Genomic DNA, 18,317 nt, shown 5'->3' with positions numbered 1-18,317 from the left:
CCTGTTCTTTCATAAGATAACCTTCTGACCACTGCTTCTTTTGCAGCTGAATTGAGTCCAATAAAACACAAAAAACAAAGATGTTTGTAGATGTCATAAGTGATAGAAATTACAAATTCACGTTGATACTGAGAAAGGTAGAATTCTGTTTAAGCATGAGCATCTCTGGGCAAAGAGTTAGGAGCTCAATAAATACTAGCTGATCGTTTCACCTAAGACTTCTACTACTCAAATTTTAAATAATAAATTTAGACTGTCTATATTCAACGAACTGTTTAAGTAAGACATTCATTCTCTTTACATTTTAAATAACCAGTTTGCTTACCATCTTTTAACCTGTCAGGAAGCGAAGTCACTAAGACAGACAGTTCTCCAAGATGGAACACACATGTGCATACACAGAAAACCCACAAGGTAGCAACATCTCTGCAAACACAGTGAAGAGTAAAACCAGGCAAATATGGAGTTCACTGGATGGATACTTTGGATTCAGGTGAGGTGAATCTAAATACAGGATTTGTTTTGTGTTCTGCATTTTGAGCACCTGGAAAAAAAAAACAAACAGAGGCGTGTAGTGCTAGATATTTTACTTTTTCAAGGCAGTGCTATTGTTCTCAACACAACTGCAGGAAGCTCAAATTCTGGATGAAGTCTTTTGCCACAATGTTTCTATTCCTATAGGAAAAGTTCTTGCTCCCTTGAACAGATAAATATGGAAGGTTGGTGTGAACCGCTGATGTGTTTCTATGCTCTGCGTTTACACTCGGAGTGGAAATGTTGCTGTAGAACTTCCATTGCTTTCCGCCGATCCTTTCTCCTTAGATCCAGCATAGGCGCCAATAAATGACCCATCCTCACTGAATAGACCGTGGTCACCTTCTCCATACTCGACTAAGCTGTCGGCACTTTCTGTGGCCTGCATATCCCTGTTAAGGGACCGAAGGCTTCCTTTGAGAGGTTTTTCATCGCTGTCACTAGAAAATAAAAAAGAAGAATTCGACAAAATCTAATGTGAGGTACTTATGTAAAGCAAGACTCATGCACAAGTGCTAATAGGTTTTTAAATTTTCCGGATATTCAAATTAGCACTGAAGACAGGTAAATCCTGAATGACCCCTTTCACAAAGAAATGTTTAAATCGTCATTACCAATTTGTGTCGTTCTGAGTAACTGAGAAACTCACAACACTCCTGCTTGCCTTTAAAATTGAGACATGAAGATATTCAATCTGTTGATTACATAGAGAACAAATGTTATTTCCTTCACTTTCATGAACTTCTAGAACCCTAGTCTCGAACTCAAGTCTCGATCTTCTTTCTTTACCTTTGATCCTGCATGTTCCTCCAAATCCCTCCAGAAATGTCTCTCTTGTTTAGGTTAATCAATCAAATTCTGTTTCTTGTAACCAAAGAACTTTCTTTAATAAACTCAGGTTTGTTAAATTAAAAAAAAAAAAAGCTGGCATTTTTAGAACAGAAATACTACAAGTATCCTACATTCATTTATGCTTTGCATTCTATTCAACAAAAGCAAGTCTGAGTTAGTAAAAGGTCTATAAAATGATATAGTTTTCTTAATTTCTAGATGATGGGTCTTTTTTAATATCAACTTCCATCACACTAGAAAGCTGTACACCAAATTAGAAGATTTTATAAAATTCTAAAACAGGAAAATTTGGGAGAAAAATATAATTAGCGTGCTATTAGCACTTGACAGTATGGGGTAGTCACTGGTGCTGTTCATCAAAGAGGTCCATATCTCAGCTTTCTGGAAGCATGGCAGAATGACAGTTCACTGCCCTCTGAGTTATGCATTGCCATGTGACTTGCTTTGGCCAACGTGAGCAGAGGTGACATATGTCACTTTCCAGCCCGTGCTCCATTTGCCATCTTCCATTTCCTCTGCTGTGCTGACCCTCAATGCTCGCTCACCAGCCGGTGCTCCCAAGTGACCAAGATGGCTCGAGCCATCTGTGTTGCACACGCAGTTTGAGAAAGAAAAATATGTGGCGTTGTTTTCAACAGCAGCATGACCCAGACTGTCCTGACTCATACAGTAATTGGCTCCCGAACTGGGATGCTACAGTTATAAAAGCAAATACGAAGAAAACAAAAAGACAAAATGTGGCATTACCTTAAGGACCAGGCCACAAATAGCGAAGCAACTCTTACCAGAGGCTGGAAAGACGAGAATTCACGTTATGTAACTGTCTCCTTGCATAATTTTCCAGATAAACATGTAGTTTTGGGCAAAGATGAGGGAAACTGTATTAACTAACAAGATGCCAGGTGAAAGCTTGCAGGGGATGATTGTACCCGTCTTTTTACAGCAGCAGCAAAATATGAGGGAATGGGTTTTAAATAAGGCATGTCTTAGTGTTTTCCTCATAAAATCAAACTAGTAATATCTATCTTTCAAAAGTATTTTCAACAGTTGCCATAGGCTCTCAGTGATCCCTGCCTTGTGGGATTTGAGTCACCATTTCCTAAATGTGTATAATTCCAAGTTTTCTTTTTCTCTCTCCCTTCAGCCTTTAATGCTCCTTCGTGGAAAGTACCTCAGATGGAAGAAAGAAAAATAAGTATAGAGCGAAGTGGAGCGTAGAATGAGGCTCAGATGTACATCAGTTAATGCAGGGTGGCTAATCAGAATACTCCACATCCCTGATTACAGTAATGATCCAGGGTGAGGCCAATCAAGTCCATTATTTGGTATGGACGCTGGTCTTGTGTGCCAATGGCCATGTATGCCTGGAAACTGTAACAGCCCCTTTGGCTGCCATATACAGAGGACCTGACTGACAACAATGGCATCCTAAAAAAGAACAGGTAAGAAAAGAAGAGGTACCTACCTCATACCAGATTTCTTGCAATTTCTCCTACGTGTGACACACTTTTATACCTTCATAAGTTTGGTCTGGTGGTTAAGAGTAACACAGTCTTTTTTTATCCTTTCCTCCTTTGGAATGGACCCTTCCCAGAACTCCTCTTAGGCAGAAATGGTTGCTCCCTTTTCTGCTCTCTTATTCTCTTTCATTAATTACAGTTATTTGCACTGATACTTTTTTCCTCTGAAGACTAGGTTCATCTTGAGGACATGCTCTGTGACTCAATCACCTTTTAGGTACACACCGTAGGTGCACAGGATACAGGTTTATGGGTGTAAACTGCACACAACCTGGGTTCACAATGGCCACGGTGAGGAGAGACTACAAGCTGTTTTAGCTACTCCATATATAGATATTCAGTCTAAATAACAATAGTGTCCTTTGCATAACACCTTTCAAGAAAAGTGTCCTAGCACGCATGCTACCTAGACAGCAGTTACATCTCCACCTCGGCACAGAGAAATCTGACTGCTAGCAAATTTGATTGGGCCACTTTAAGAAGGCCCCCCCCCTTTTTTTTCTTTTTAAACAGACTATTCTTTATAGGAGTATTAAACTATAGTCCTGTAATCGTTAAGAAGAAACACTTTTTTATATTTGTAAGCTTATAACCTGATGAATATGTGCTTTGGTACATTTTACAATGGAACGTAATGTTTACCTGTATTCACCAAAGGTTTCGTCTTTCACTGACTGAACTTCTGGGTCTGGATGCAGATCTTCCTTTTCTTTTACTGAAAAAAAGGGGGAGGGGAGTAATACAAGGAATTTTCAAAGACATATTTAACGGTGCTGTTGACAGTGAAAGCCAGGTTTGTTGTGGTTGTACTTGTCACCCATCAGAGTTATCTCTGTGTTCAAATAAAGAAAGAAAAAGGATCCTCTGGCTTGTCTTTGTTTGTCGTCAGGGTTACAGGCTGCTGCAGATATGCACACAAGTAATGTAGTGTTATGTGGCAGCGCGTCGTACTGCAAGAGTCCGTAACTTCGTTATGGTCTCTTAATGAAGACCAAATTACTGTATATACATCCTACTATCCTAAACTTTTTGAAGATGTCATTGGCTGATTGCTAGCAGATCTATGTCATTAAACTAAAGGGAATTAAGAAAAAGTCAATCATTTGGTGGTTCTCTCTCTCTTACTCCAAACTGCCTCAATAATCAGAATATTCAAGTCTATAATGACATAGAATAAATTAGATTTATTCTGCATAGTGGGGTCCAGGCCAAGGAGGCTCTTGCTTCACTTTACCAGGAAAACTCGAACTAAAAGCCTTCTTCATGGCACCTTTTACTACTACTTGCCGAGACCTGAGAGTTTCTCTTAGTTGTCCTAAAAATGAAACGCTGACTTGTTTTTCTTTTCTGGGCACGATTTGAAGAAGCTTCTTCAGAATTTGGATACGGCAACATTTCACAAATGACAATTTGTTGGGGACACTCAAAAGGAAATGCTCTATCTCTTTAAAGTTTCCAGTTAATTACCTCGAGCGTTCATTAGTTAGTCATTAAAAATCTAATTCCTAACAAATTCAGTCTAAGCAAGAAAAAACATGTATAATGGCATAAATTCTGTGTAACTTTACAATATAGAAATTATTCTCTTGTTTGATTGTACAATATACATAATGGGCTCCCCAAAGTATTTGCTGGATGAATCATAAGCCAGTAAAGAATTTCACACTGATCTGAACATCAGCAAACGAATAGCACTGGGATCTGAATCTTTCCCCCTGTGTAAAAGCATCATGAATGCTAAGCAAAAATAATAATAATAGTAACAACAAAACATGGATATCTGAAAAAGACAAAACAAATTTGGAAACTGAATGAAAGTAAAGCCAGATATTAATTAATAATTAATTAATTCAAGAGGCAGCGTATCCGATATATGTCATGGTAATAAGAAATGCATTCCCAGCACTGGTTCAGTTTAACACAGTTGACTAGCAGAGCCAGTACTATTAGAATGGACTAGTGCAAAACAACTCTGGGTCATGAATGTGTAGAGAGGCACACTATAAATGGGTCCTTCTTTAAACACTGAAATATATGAGTGTGACTTAGTAACAGGTCTTCCCAATATCTGTGATATTTTACAGAGAGAAAATAGAAGCTTGGAAGTATTATATGTCTCCCTAGAGCCTATTTTATGTACTACAAACAAGAAAACAAGTAACCACCTAGAGATAATATTCTAGACCACATGTATTCCCTTTGGTTAGTTAATATAGGAATTTTTCCCCCTCTCAGTAAACTGTATACCTAATGTGCTAATATCAATTTGACTTAAATGTGTAATTAAAAAAAATTAAAGATGTCTCTGAAGATGGCCTCCTAGAAATTAGAGAATTGAATAAAATTCAGTCATATTAAGAAACAACTTTACCTGAGTACTTTCCACCTTTGTTCCTCTTCACAAAGCAAACAGTCAACAATATTAGCGTGAGAAGAGCAATCGCACACATCAGTCCAATAAACCAGCCTTGCGTGGAGATGTCATCATATAAACCAGCATATTCTGTTGTACAGAGAGAAGTCACACGTTGATCACTAGAAACGGTCTTTGGAATTATGCCCCTCTGGGGAAAATTAAACATCATTTTTAAATGTACAAAATAGCATCAATTTTATTTTTTCCTTGGAGTGACCGTAGAGGGAATGTGATTTGAAGGACATTTCATTGGGAGAATACTGATAAATCATTTAATCATTTTTTAGAAAGGGCCCTCTCAAATTGCGTTTGATTCTGAAGATGAAAACCAAAGAGAGACAGTAGAGACAGATGCAGTTAAATACAGCAGCGACAGCAAGCAAGCAAAAGCACAAGCTGCCTCGGTTACATGCAGATTGCTATGGAGATTCTGGGGTTTTGGTTGTGGTTTTCTTTTTAGTTTCTGTTATTAACACACGTTAATTAGCAGCAGACATTTTTAGGCAACTACTCTGGTAAAAACAATAAGGGATAACTCGGACCTTGGTGAAACATTTTTCATTTTGACAATTTTAAAATGCTATGCCAAAACAAATGGAAACTACTGTTTTTATAGCTAACATACTTCGTATTTTTATCTTTAACATAGGAAGTATGTAACATTAAATAATCTACAGAACACAGATGTATTGTCTAAGATGGCTCCAAACAGAGTCTCATTTCTCACCTCTCCCTCTTGTCTCAATTACATCTTCAAAAATGCTATTGTTATCAACCCAATTCTTAGTCAATAGGCGAACTATATGTTCAGCTCCCGGCTCAAATGCCTCTACTGGGTGAATCTTTTGAGTAAGATTTACTCCTTCTGATATCTTCCCGACACTTTTACCTAAGAAACGTACACAGGTAAATCATACGAATTGTCATCACTGAAAAGTAGGACATGAAAAGTAAAAAAGTATTGTTATTTGAGATGAATAAGAGAGCCCTTTGTGGCATTTTTTCCCTCAGTTTCTGAATTATCAGAAGATCAAGAAAAGCAACGTTTCAAGATTTTCTTTTTTAATATGCTGATATGGAGTAAATGAAATGAACTGAATTCATGTCCTTTTAAGATGATGCACTTATTAATGAAGTGATACTATAAATCCGCCTGGTCATACGAATGGTTTAAAACCAAACACAGACTTCAAAAAAATTATACAATGTCATCTGTTGCAATTTGGACTCTCACAAACCTAGCAGGGACAGAATATGGCAATTTTGGCTTATAAGTGAAAGCACATGGCATTAAAATCTTAACTCTGTATTATTACTTCTTTTTGCCTTGGTTGTCTTCATAAATATTGATGGAATAGCATCATAGTATGCTCATATATTAAATATTTGAAACTTGTAGAAACTTAAGCTACATAAAAGTGCAGGTTTACAGGTACATTTAAATGAAATGCATTGAGATTTTCAAAGTGAGAAATTTACACTTTTCAAAAGAAACGTGAATATGTCAATATATTAATTGTAGAATATCAGTAGCAGATAAAACTATGACTCAAGTGTCATTAAAATATACATTTAATTTCTAACATTATAGCAAAACACCTAAAATATTTTTCCTTTTGATCCATACTTTTGCTAAGAATTAACTCAATAAAATAAATGTAAACCAAGAAATGTTAACAAGTTATATTGAAAAGGATATATATTCCATGTTGAGACTATTAGGAGTTATTACACTGTTTTAAATGAGAATGTGTCACACGTTAAAATTTAGTTACAACTTTTCACCACAGAGTAAAAATTGATTATATAGTTACTGACAACACAAGGACCGTTAAAAAATGGCACCATGGGAAAAATAAGACCAGTTATATTAGCTGAAGAAAGCCTTCAAGATTGAGCACCATTGAAACAAGACAATTAATTTTGCCTTTGAAAAACCGAAATTTAGTGTTACATTAAGTAGCGCAAGCTTTTGAAAAATAGAGCAAAGCAAGTGTTTTATTCAAACCAGTAATGACACAAAAAAGAATATTTCTGATTAACTCCATTTTTTCCCCCAGTGAGATTATGGAATGTGAGCCACCTGAAACTCAGAGTGACAACCAGAAAATGATGGGGAAAAAAATGCTGTGTATCAGATCCCACTCTCGGATTTAACGCCAGATGACCTTAAAATGTGCCATCTATGCAAAGAGAAGAAAGATACACAGAAATACATTCCAATTTGCACAGAAGTTATCATTTTTAGAGTATTTAGTGATAGCAAGATGGATCTCCTCAGTAGAAGTATATATATATTTTTTTTTCTCTTTTTTTCAAAGATCATGCCGAAATTGAGTGGCAGAAGGAGATTACAGTTTCTTTCCTGTAAATATGGCAAGATAGGCCTATAGAAGAAAAATCAGTGTCAACTAGGGAAGGGGACAGTAGCTGAAAATGCAGAATCCTGAAAAAGAGCACAAACATACTAGTAAGAAACATTTTCAAATTACAACACATGAGAGAGTGAAGAAATATGCTGTAAAACACTCAAGCACATTAGTTATAGCTTTAATTTGCAGAAAAGAGGTAGCATCATTTATAAAACCACAGAAACAGCATTTTCTACCCTCTGAAAAGAGTTTGTCAAACACAAGCACAACCAAGCCCAAATTCTCCAAATATTTCCATATATACTAGAATGCCTAACTATTGTAAGGCAATTTTGTGAATTTTTTTTCTTACATGCTTCAAATTGGCAGGAATGGGATTAGCATTTCTGACACATACTATGGTCTTGGTCCTAAAAAACAAAAAACCAAAAAAACCCTCTCCATGCCTTAAATTCTGTTTTAGAAAATACGAAAGTTGCATATTTACATTACCACTATTCTGACTTATTTTCTTTGTGTTGAACACTTGATACCCATTTGAACTCTTGAGAAATAAGAACCTTTTAGTTACTAGAAAGTTTTCAATCACCATCTTTAAATCTACCTCTTAGGAGTAAGTAAATGAGTTCTTCATTTCACTTGGTGTCTAATTCATCCCTGGGAATAACTTGTGGGTTTTTGGGGAGAAACCATTTTGAATATATACATATATATTTTTTTCCCCATAAAAGGGAGTTTTGAGTATTTAGGGAGTCTGAGGAAAACATAAGCTCTTCATTATTTAGCTACAGTAGGAACAAAATAAGAGGAAGAAACAAACTGACAATAAAGGTCACAGCATAACCATTCACACAAACACATTGATTTTATACTGATTCACAAATTTAAATACATTTCCATATGTATCTTTTATAAATGATAGACAATTCAATTTTCTTCATTATTATTTTCTCTTTTTCCATAGTCTAAAAATTGGGAAAGTATCCAGAACAGCGGACACGTAGTATATGACACATAAATGACTTATTTACATTGCCCTTCCTACCATCTCCCATTTCCTTTTGCCTGCCTCAAATATCCCTCTAAGTCTGATCGACTTGAATTCTACACAAGGCCCTCTTTTTAAACTTATTAGTGTGTATATCCATTCCTCCAGTCCATTTCCCTTTCTTGTTCTACCTTCTTATTTTCTCTCCTGATGCCCTGTTGATAACATAGAAAGCTTAGTAAAAATACCGTTAAAATCATAATTGGAGAAATAATTGGGGAAGGGAAATGGCCTGAGTTGGAAAAAAAAAAAAAAAGTGCAATTGCATTAGGAGAATTGTATAAATGAAACCAGAGATTTATGAGCCATTTTCAAGCTAGTTACTTGGCATCAAACCAGTAGAGAGTAAAATAAAATTGATATATGAATCAATGTATATATGAGTCATGACATGGAGGTGAAATGTATTAGATCAGTGTTGCAAAATGTCTACCAGTGCAAGAGGCAAATATTTTCCTGTGTGGAAACATTTCCAGAAGAAAAATATCCGTCTACTAATCTTACGAGTAACTTTTTGACCTTATATCCCCCTATTTTAATTAAGCAAAATTATAGTTCCTGATATACACTATATCAGGAACTATAGTTCTATAGTTCCTTATATACACTAAGGCTATAGTTTGATTACTGATGTGTAGAAGTTCATACATTGAGTCAATGTGAACTTTAGAAACAAGATAAATAAATTCTCTACGTCAGTGGAAAACAGAAGGTCAGACAGATTGAGATCACAATCATTTGTAATTTACAGTGACTAGCAACGTGCAGTCCTTTCAGAGCAGTTTAAAACGTAGCATGCATAAACCTCCTGTACTTACTCCCTTCCCCTAACGTGGAGCTTTCCTCAGTGATGGGCTTCCCACAGCCCTTTGAAGTGCAAGCCCTCAAGTAGAATTTGTACTTGGTAGTTGCATTGAGGTTTGAGAGACGCCAGCTGGGCTTTGATGGAGTTGTAATGTTGATATCATTTAGTTCTCCAATCTCATAGGTGTCATTTACTAAAGAAATAAACAGGCATATCAACGGCTCAAGTTTCACAGCCTTAACCATTCAAGTTATGTTGTCTCTTATTTTTGCTTCTATCTATGCTGTGGTCTGCAAGATATTATCTTAATTATTCAGAGCTATCAACTTACTTAATTCTCTGAGGTAGATGTAATTACTATGATGTATTACACATGGGAAAATGAAGGTCTAGCAACAATAAACACCTTGCCTAGACCTAGAGCCACTAACTGGCAAACTGGGATTTGAATCCAAACTACAGCCTTTTAACTCCAGAGCCCATGTTCTTAATCACTATGCCGTACTGGAAAATCACTCCAGCTTTACCACACCTATTTAAAATGATGAACTTTCCCCCATTATTATATTTTCATTGTATCCTTAAGTATTTTTTAATCTCCTTCTGGTGTGATAATTTGGACAATAATTTACATGAGTCTTCTATAGTTTCTGGTTTAATATGTGGCACCAAATAAGTACTCACATATGTACTGATAAATTACATATTTTTAAATATCTACTGTATACTAAGCACTATGTAAAGTGATATACGGAAAAAGATGATTTAGATAGTGCCTTTCAAAGAATCTGCCACATAGCAAGATCATGATATTTGTGCAAGAGCACAAAGTACTGTAAGATTGCCGTAAGAATAATCCAAGAGAGGAAAATGGTATTTCCAAAACTGTGCAGCCATTAGTGGTAAGAAAACGACTAGAATAAACACTCTTGACTCTCAGTCCAAGAGACCATCAAAAAATACATTTACTCTTTAACATAAAAATGCCTCCATTGGTCTATTTAATGCAACGATATGAATGGAAATGAAAAAGAAACTAATAATCCAAACACAGGAAAGAAGAAAGTAAAATAATCACCGTTTGTAGATTATTGGAGAGCATTCCTGTAAAATACCACCAATCAATTGAAAAACTACCACAATCAACGTAAGAATTCAGGAAAGTACAGAGAGAGCTCTCATATACATACTCGACAACTATTTAGAACATATAAGAGCCACAAAAATATATAAGCCACCTAAAAATATTTCAATCACTTAATATTAATAGAGGGCAGAATAAGTATATATCATTTTATTAAAAAATCCACATATCAAGTAGTACAGTAACCACTGCAATTGTTACTATTTCAGCCTTTTCTCTATATATTCTAAGAACTTGTTTTAAAAATAAATTTATAGATTACATACAGATCAACATGAAGGTTGGAATTTAATGTTGAGTTTCTTCATTATGAAGATAAAGATAAGGCATATCTTTATCAAACAAAGTGACATTTGAAAAGCCTTCAAATATTTCTTCACTGCTTTCTACATGTTTGAAATCCAGTTCATGGAATAGTGTAGGCTTTACAGTTCAGCATCTAGAATGACTGAGCTGGGTCTGAATCCTTGTGTAACACTTATTTTACTGCACAGCTCTCTGTAAGTGAGCTCTATATGCTTCTCATCCATAAAGTAGTGATGGTACATACCTCATAGATTTCCTGTTTTAATGAAAAAAAATGCAGGGAGAATTCTTTGTACTTACTGATCCTGCTATATACCAAACATTCAAAGACACTAAAATGCCGCCTCTATTAGGGTTATGGCTGTATCCATTTAATCATAGGTACCTAAAACAGAATAGGCCATCAGAAGCTAAAGCTGGTACCTGACCTGAATTGCTGCAAGCCTTGAACTGACTGATGGCAGTTCAGGGCTATATCAAGTTGACTTTTGCAAGCAGTGTAGACTGGGTTTCTATAGTCCTGGTGTTTTTACTGTTTAGGAATTCATGTCTTCAAAGTTTAAATTTTTTCTATGAGCTCAGTCCCCTAATTTCCATTTTGAGATGATGCCTAGATTTGAAAACTATTGAAGATGGGAGGTGTTATGATTAAAATCAGCTGATTTCATCTAAACATTTTTTTTTTACCCTAACGGCACAGCAGCATAGGGGGAGAGCCTAGGGTAATGGTCCAAAGACAACTCCTTGGTTCTCTCAATATTACATGACTGTACCACTGGGCTACCAATAGAGGATTCTCAAATACAAATATATGCAGGGTTGAGATTGGAAACATGCACCAGAGACATAACAGGCAGTGTAGTGTGGAAGTTAGTGTGCTTTGAATCTCCACTACATCATTAACTTTTTCTTTGCATATTTCCTAATGCTCAAGGCCTCTTATATATACGTATTAAATGCATGTTTTCTGGTACCTATTAACATACTGCTTTTCTTCTAAAACAGGAATTGGCAAACCTTTCCGAAAAGGACTAGATTGTAAATATTTTAGCCTTTGTGGGCTATGCAATCTTTGGAGCAACTGTTCAGCTTTGCCACTTTAGTGAGAAAGCAGCTATAGACAAATTTAAGTGAGTGGACATGGCCGTGTTGCAATAAAACGTTCTTTATACAAACAGGCAGCAGGCTGGATTTGGTCTGCCAGCCAGTTTACAAACCCCTGTGCTGTAAAGGATGTATGCCAGCTTACAAACCATGAATTGGATTCTCAGCATGGTAAACCAAATACGCAACCAGAAAAAATGAAACATTACTAGGCAAATCCAGTTCAAATATGTACTTACTTATCTGGTACTGTAATAGATAGCCAGTTAAGTTTCCATTTAATTTCTTAGGTAGTCCCCAGGATAAAGTGGCAGTGTCTTTATCAACTTTGGTGACCTTGAGAAAAGTTGGCTTTTCAGGTACTGGAAAACACAAGGCCAACAACAGACGCTCATAAATTGGTAAATTTCTTTTAAAAAATTACAGTTTATTAAATTGAGAAGCTAACTCATATGACGTAAGTACAGATTAACTAACTAATAAGGGAGGAAATGTCTTGGCCATTGGGATATTTACTTTGTTATTTATTTTAAATTGTTATTTATTTTAAAATTGGATATTTAATTTATTAAATACATCGTTATTCTACATCGTTTTTCTCTCACCTCCTTCTGGTGTTTGAAATATGTAAGGCTCACTCTCTGGACCAGCTCCTTTGGAATTATAGGCTAAGACTGTTAAGTGAAATTCACTAAAGGCATCTAGGGAGGGAACCATTCCATAGTTTCTTTGTCCTGAAAATCTCAGAATGTTTACTTCTTTGGGATATGTTCTTCCATCCAACAGACTTTTTGTTTTCCACCAATTTACCTGCAATGAAAATAGGAACCCTTTAACATATCAGCCGTGGTGGCACATTCTCTTTTGGCTTCTTCTGGAATCAGTTCTTATTTACAGGAAATATATTAATTCCACAGTGAGAAGAAGAAAATCTATGATAAAAACCTGATATCCTTTCAGATGTCCATGTACTCTTTCCTTTGGAATTGTTGACCAGGTAACTTTAACTAATGTGCTGTTTATCACATCCACCCCATGGATCACTGGAGCTGTATCAGGATCTGTTAAGCACATGAGAAGGATTAGCTTTCAGTAATCTCCAAGCACGATCGTTAGGATCATTTCCAAAAGGTGATCGTTCATGTTTTTTAATCTGAGGAAAACACTTGTCTCGAATCAATTCCAAATGGAACCAAGAGTTTCTCATTACAGAAGAGTTTCAGGGTCCAAATAGGTTTCTAGAGAAGAGGAGAGCCTAGACCACACTGAGAAAAGCCCCCCTTCAGATGGATACAGTGTGGGCAATGTAACTGGAAACAGTGGCCAGTAAAATCTACTCTGGGCATCTGCCTCCAGAAACATGTGAGCTAGACTAATAATATAACTAAAATTACTGGGGAGTTTGACTAATCTAATATTCATAAGAAGAGCTGACGTTAATTGAGCATATTCTGTGTGTCAGACACTGTGCTGAGGGCCTATACTGGATTGGCTCACATCATTCTTAGAACAACCCTATAAAGTGGTATTATTATCCCCATTCTACAGGGGAGCTAACTACAGACGAATAAACCAAACCCACCGCAGCCAAGACTAATATATTAGTTCACAGTGAGAAGTCCTGTGTAGTGAGAATTTAGGTAGCAGGTGAACTGGACCTTCTTCTATTCTTGGATCGAAATATTACTTTGGATACTGCAAGAACAATGAGAATAACTCCTACCGTGTAGAGATTTGGAATGCAGTCTTTCCTTTTTCCAATAATTTATTTGCAGCTGTTTTTATGGTATATTTAATAATAAGATCATATCACCAGTACCTCAAAACTCTGTGTGTGTGTGTGTGTGTGTGTGTGTGTGTGCGCGCGCGCGCACGTGAGATTCTATATGCAAATCTGGGTGTGCACCTCATCTTCATTAGGAAGGCTCCAGCTCTGAGGCCAGGGTGCGACAGCAGGCAGCTGTTAGGAAGTCCTTGACAAGTAAGGGCAGATGTGATTGGAAACCTTATGACAGTTATGCCGCTTAACTGTGGGCACTGCTGATTCCAAGTCTTTGATTTTCATTATAGAAATAGCTTTTTTGGGAAACTGAATAAAATTAAACCTTTCAGCATTCTTCCTTACCACCCTATACTGATCAACTCTCCTGCGGTCAACCCTGGAGTAGAAACCGTGTGCTATGTCTTTTTATCTCCTACAGCTAGTACATCCACTTTGCATGCAGTAGTTGCTCAAAAATATTCATCGACAGAGTGTAATATACTTGAGAGAAACTATTCTTGAAGTACTTGGGGTTTCAGGTGCGCCACTTACAGTCTTCTCCAGAATAGAGAATCACTGACTGAGGCTCAGGGCCAGAGCCCAGGTGATTGACGGCTTGGACTTGGACATCATACGGAGCATAGACAGCAGATGTCATCACCCGCAGGGTGTGGTTTGTGACTGTTTCTTCCTCCCACTCCACCGGGGCGCCCTGTGGTTTCCAGGTCACTCTGTACTCCAGTCCAGGTCCATTCTGCTCCATGGGTTTCAAAGGCTAAAACAGAAGGCCAGACTCATCCCGCGTGATCACAGATATGCTGAGTCAGAGACAGAGAAGCCACCCTAAGTGGCCCAAGAAACACTGCAATAAAGGTATCATTTCTTGGGAGATCTTCAATCCCTCTCTTTGGTTTGGAAATCCTTGTGAAAAATGTTGTCATTCTGTAAATTTAACCTTGAAAGTTACTCCCTTACCTCCCCAAGTAGAGACTCTCACAATTTAGATGCCTGGATTATGCCTAACAGTTCACATATGAAAGAATTTACTAAGAAATTCCACAGAGGGTTTTAGCTTTTGTTTACACTTTGTTCTATATTCTGGTTTTTTTTTTTTTCCACTCTCAGAGAAGTTGCAGAAATAAAAAGGACATGGCCATGAATTCCATGGATGTAAATAGGATTTTTTCCATGGCTTTTCAGTCAGAACTCTTTCTACCTGACTCCATCCATCTTCCTTCCAAGAGAAGAGAGAGAGCAAGTAAATATTTTTGGATAATATGCATTTTTATACATTAGCACCCAGAAGATGTACTCCTCTCTACAGTAAAATATTTCCCCAGCTCCTTGCCCATTCTCTTTCTATTTCTTTTACAAGAAAGCGCTCCCCACCCTCCACTTTATTTTGCTGTATAGAAATATATAGTGGAGGAATTTCTCATATAGAAAATTGGTTATTTCCACTCCAGTTTTTAATTGAACAGTACTTTAATTCAAAAAAATCAATGTGATTTAAACCATCTGTTTAATATCATAAAAATGGGAATGTGCATTTAAGTGAATCAGTTATATAGAATACATAAAAAATGTGATTTTAGTCATAGATTTATAAGGGTCACTTATATAAACAGTAGTTTTGTCTGTATACGCAAGTGATTCAATAATATCATATATAGTGTTCTTACAGAATTTACAATGCTTCTGGACTCAGTCTACTTTACTAAAATACTTATTAGAGGGATTGGATGGAATTAAGTTGAAAGTATAGCACTACATCAGCAAAATAATTTCAAGTCTATGCCTATTCCAGGGTGAATACTTAAATTAGCTAGGAGGAAAAAATATCAAAACAAAAACTTTCTGAGATTTTCATAGTCATTGTTTATGTTTTGCTTTCCAAGTTTTGCCCCAAGATATTTTCTACTCTCATATAGATATAAATTCACCAGAGGCTTTAGCATTGCCGGGATAAATCAGGCCACAAGCTTTTAGTTCCATACTACAATCTGCAATTACAATTTCCTTCAGTCCCAACTGACAATAAATGTGTACAAATACTGTGATTCAATTTACACATGTTTTGCTTCAAGAAAAATAGTTACATTTGATAAAGCTCTCTGGAAAAATTTAAAACTAACTGTGCCACCATAGGCAACACTTTTAAGAAAAATCTTACCTAAATTGCCAGCCTCCTTGGTGCCTAGGCTCCCAAAGAAACTGCAGGAATACTTCGTATTTGGCTTTCAGACAGTGGACAACAAAACCTCAGCAAATTCTCAAATAGGCCCCCACCAAAGATAACAGACCAGAGGAGCAATACAGAGCCAGGGATGTGAGTGGTGGGGAAAGACCACCAGCCTCCCCTCCGCTCATGAAGCTGCTCAGAAGGAAGGAATCTCTATAAAAGAGGTTCTTAACTTGATGGCTAGACATCTCTAGATGGGGTCCATGAGTGCCCTTCAGAGGATCTGAAAAGCCGTGAAACTGTTAGGAAAACTTTCTATGTATAATTTTCTACAGCAAAACTATACTTCTGTCGTATTTTCAAAGAGATCTATGAACAAAGCAAGGTTATAATGACTCATCTAGAAACTGGACAGATTTTCTGTACTGCCTAAATTCATTTTAAAGGTGGTGGATTTTCTTATTATACTTGCAGTAGAAATAATAAATCCTAGGTCCTTTAGTAGTGAAACAACTTGGCTGTGATCATATAATCAGGTAACTGAAGCAGTTCCTATTTCCCAAACATTAGTGAATTGGGTTTTTGTTTGTTTGTTTGTTTTTGTTTTGTTTTTGTTCTCCTGTTTTCTGGAGTCTTTGAGATTAGAAATTTGCTATTTTATAGAAGTTCAAATTTAACAAATATATTTACACGTAAGAACAAAGGGAAAAGTCAAGCAAAACTCATCATGGTATAATTATTTAACCAATCAGGGTGCAGTGGGCTCTTTTTCTCTGTTTTGAGGGATAAGATATTATCATTTTTTAACACTTAGAAGATAATGCTAACTATAAAGACTAGTTCTATCAGTAAGTTCAAATTTAATACATTACATTTTAAAAAATTTTGTATCCTTAATATTTAATGTGACATTTATAAAGATAATTCATATATAATAGAACATGAGCTAAATAAAATAAACTGAAATTCATTTTTGACTGTAATATAAGGTTCACCCATTCAATGAGTAAATGCATATTCATTAACAAGCTACATACAAAAGTCTGTATATTATTTTCCTCCATTGAATCTTTCAAACTGGTATTATTTTATTTCTCATGTATTTGCTTACTGTCTGTCTCTCCAACTAGATTATACATTCCAGGAGAACAAAGACTTTTTTTTAAGTCTTAAATAAATAAATAAATAAATAAGCCATAAATAAACCAAGGACCTCATAATACATTACTTTTATTCATATTTAATGCTAAAAAGAAAACATAAAACAAAAATTAGGGACAACTAGTCTGTTTCTATTTAACCCTTTTGTGAAAGATTTTTTTTTTTTTTTTAAACAAATTGCTTCTCTCTGGTCATTATCTTGTAGACAGGAATTATTTTGTGAGTCAGTCTTTGGATGGGATCTGGTAATACGTTCACATGTGCGCTTGTCAACTTGGGGAATTATCTGGCATTTAACTCCTTTTTACAGGATAATCGATGCAAAACAGTAACTGATGAGTAAATGTACTTAAACTTCACTGGTTGTGCTTATAGTTGTTAGATCTCTGACATTTCAAAATGATATGAAACACAATGGAATATATTATGAATGTAATTGTCAACATAGTTCCAAATCTCTCTGAGTACTTTCTTCCTCTGGTCAATTAATTACTAAATTACATGTCATTTACTCTTCAAAGACAAATTATAAACACTTTCATGGTATAATCCCATTCTTCCAAGAAGAGAGCATTAGTAATCAGTCTTATATATCTTTGTGGGGGGGAAGAGTGATTTATGAATAAGATGATCAGTAAGAAGGACTGCAGATTCCTGCCCTCTTTTCATTACTGACTCAGGGCATGGCATCTAGATAATGTCACTAAACTGATAGTCCCAGCTTCTCTGGACAGAATGTAATGCTGATACCATGGAGCTACTGTAGCCCTCCCAGAGGAGTGGTAAGGATTAAGGAGCTAATGTTAGTGGAAAATGGTATACTTCTCTGAGGATCTGACCTGGTAATTATACACTATTACTGTCATCTAATCAATCAGTTATATCATCTCTCTTACAGAAATTTCCATGGAATTTAAAAGAAGATACTCTAAAAGAATAAGATACTAACATAATTTCAAATTCTAAATTAAATAATCATCAGGACAATGTGGTAGCAGCTGTTTATGGCCACATATTCAAGAAAATAATAATATTCTTGAATATATTTAGTTTCTGTATATTACCAATTTTTTTTTTCAAATTTGTAAAACTTAATTTCACTGAAATGGGA

At 35.9% G+C, this 18,317-nt stretch overlaps 1 protein-coding gene across 1 annotated transcript in view; it reads right to left on the bottom strand.

Annotated features, from left to right (window-relative positions):
- Positions 1-757: 757 nt before the first annotated feature.
- The window catches only part of CHL1 (cell adhesion molecule L1 like), an 80,239-nt gene continuing 62,679 nt past the window's right edge, over positions 758-18,317 (bottom strand). The window contains exons 18-26 of the mRNA XM_061197488.1: positions 14,416-14,638; positions 13,047-13,162; positions 12,707-12,911; positions 12,341-12,463; positions 9,561-9,740; positions 6,050-6,211; positions 5,278-5,409; positions 3,549-3,621; positions 758-974 (exon numbers count right to left, since the gene is read on the bottom strand). Coding sequence (XP_061053471.1) covers positions 758-974; positions 3,549-3,621; positions 5,278-5,409; positions 6,050-6,211; positions 9,561-9,740; positions 12,341-12,463; positions 12,707-12,911; positions 13,047-13,162; positions 14,416-14,638 — 1,431 coding nt within the window. The remainder of the gene's footprint in view (positions 975-3,548; positions 3,622-5,277; positions 5,410-6,049; positions 6,212-9,560; positions 9,741-12,340; positions 12,464-12,706; positions 12,912-13,046; positions 13,163-14,415; positions 14,639-18,317) is intronic.

The sequence above is a fragment of the Eubalaena glacialis genome, chromosome 7 (assembly GCF_028564815.1).
Source record: "Eubalaena glacialis isolate mEubGla1 chromosome 7, mEubGla1.1.hap2.+ XY, whole genome shotgun sequence".
Classification (NCBI taxonomy): domain Eukaryota; kingdom Metazoa; phylum Chordata; class Mammalia; order Artiodactyla; family Balaenidae; genus Eubalaena; species Eubalaena glacialis.
Note: the sequence above shows the minus strand (reverse complement) of the source record. Positions and strands in the feature narration are given on the sequence as shown.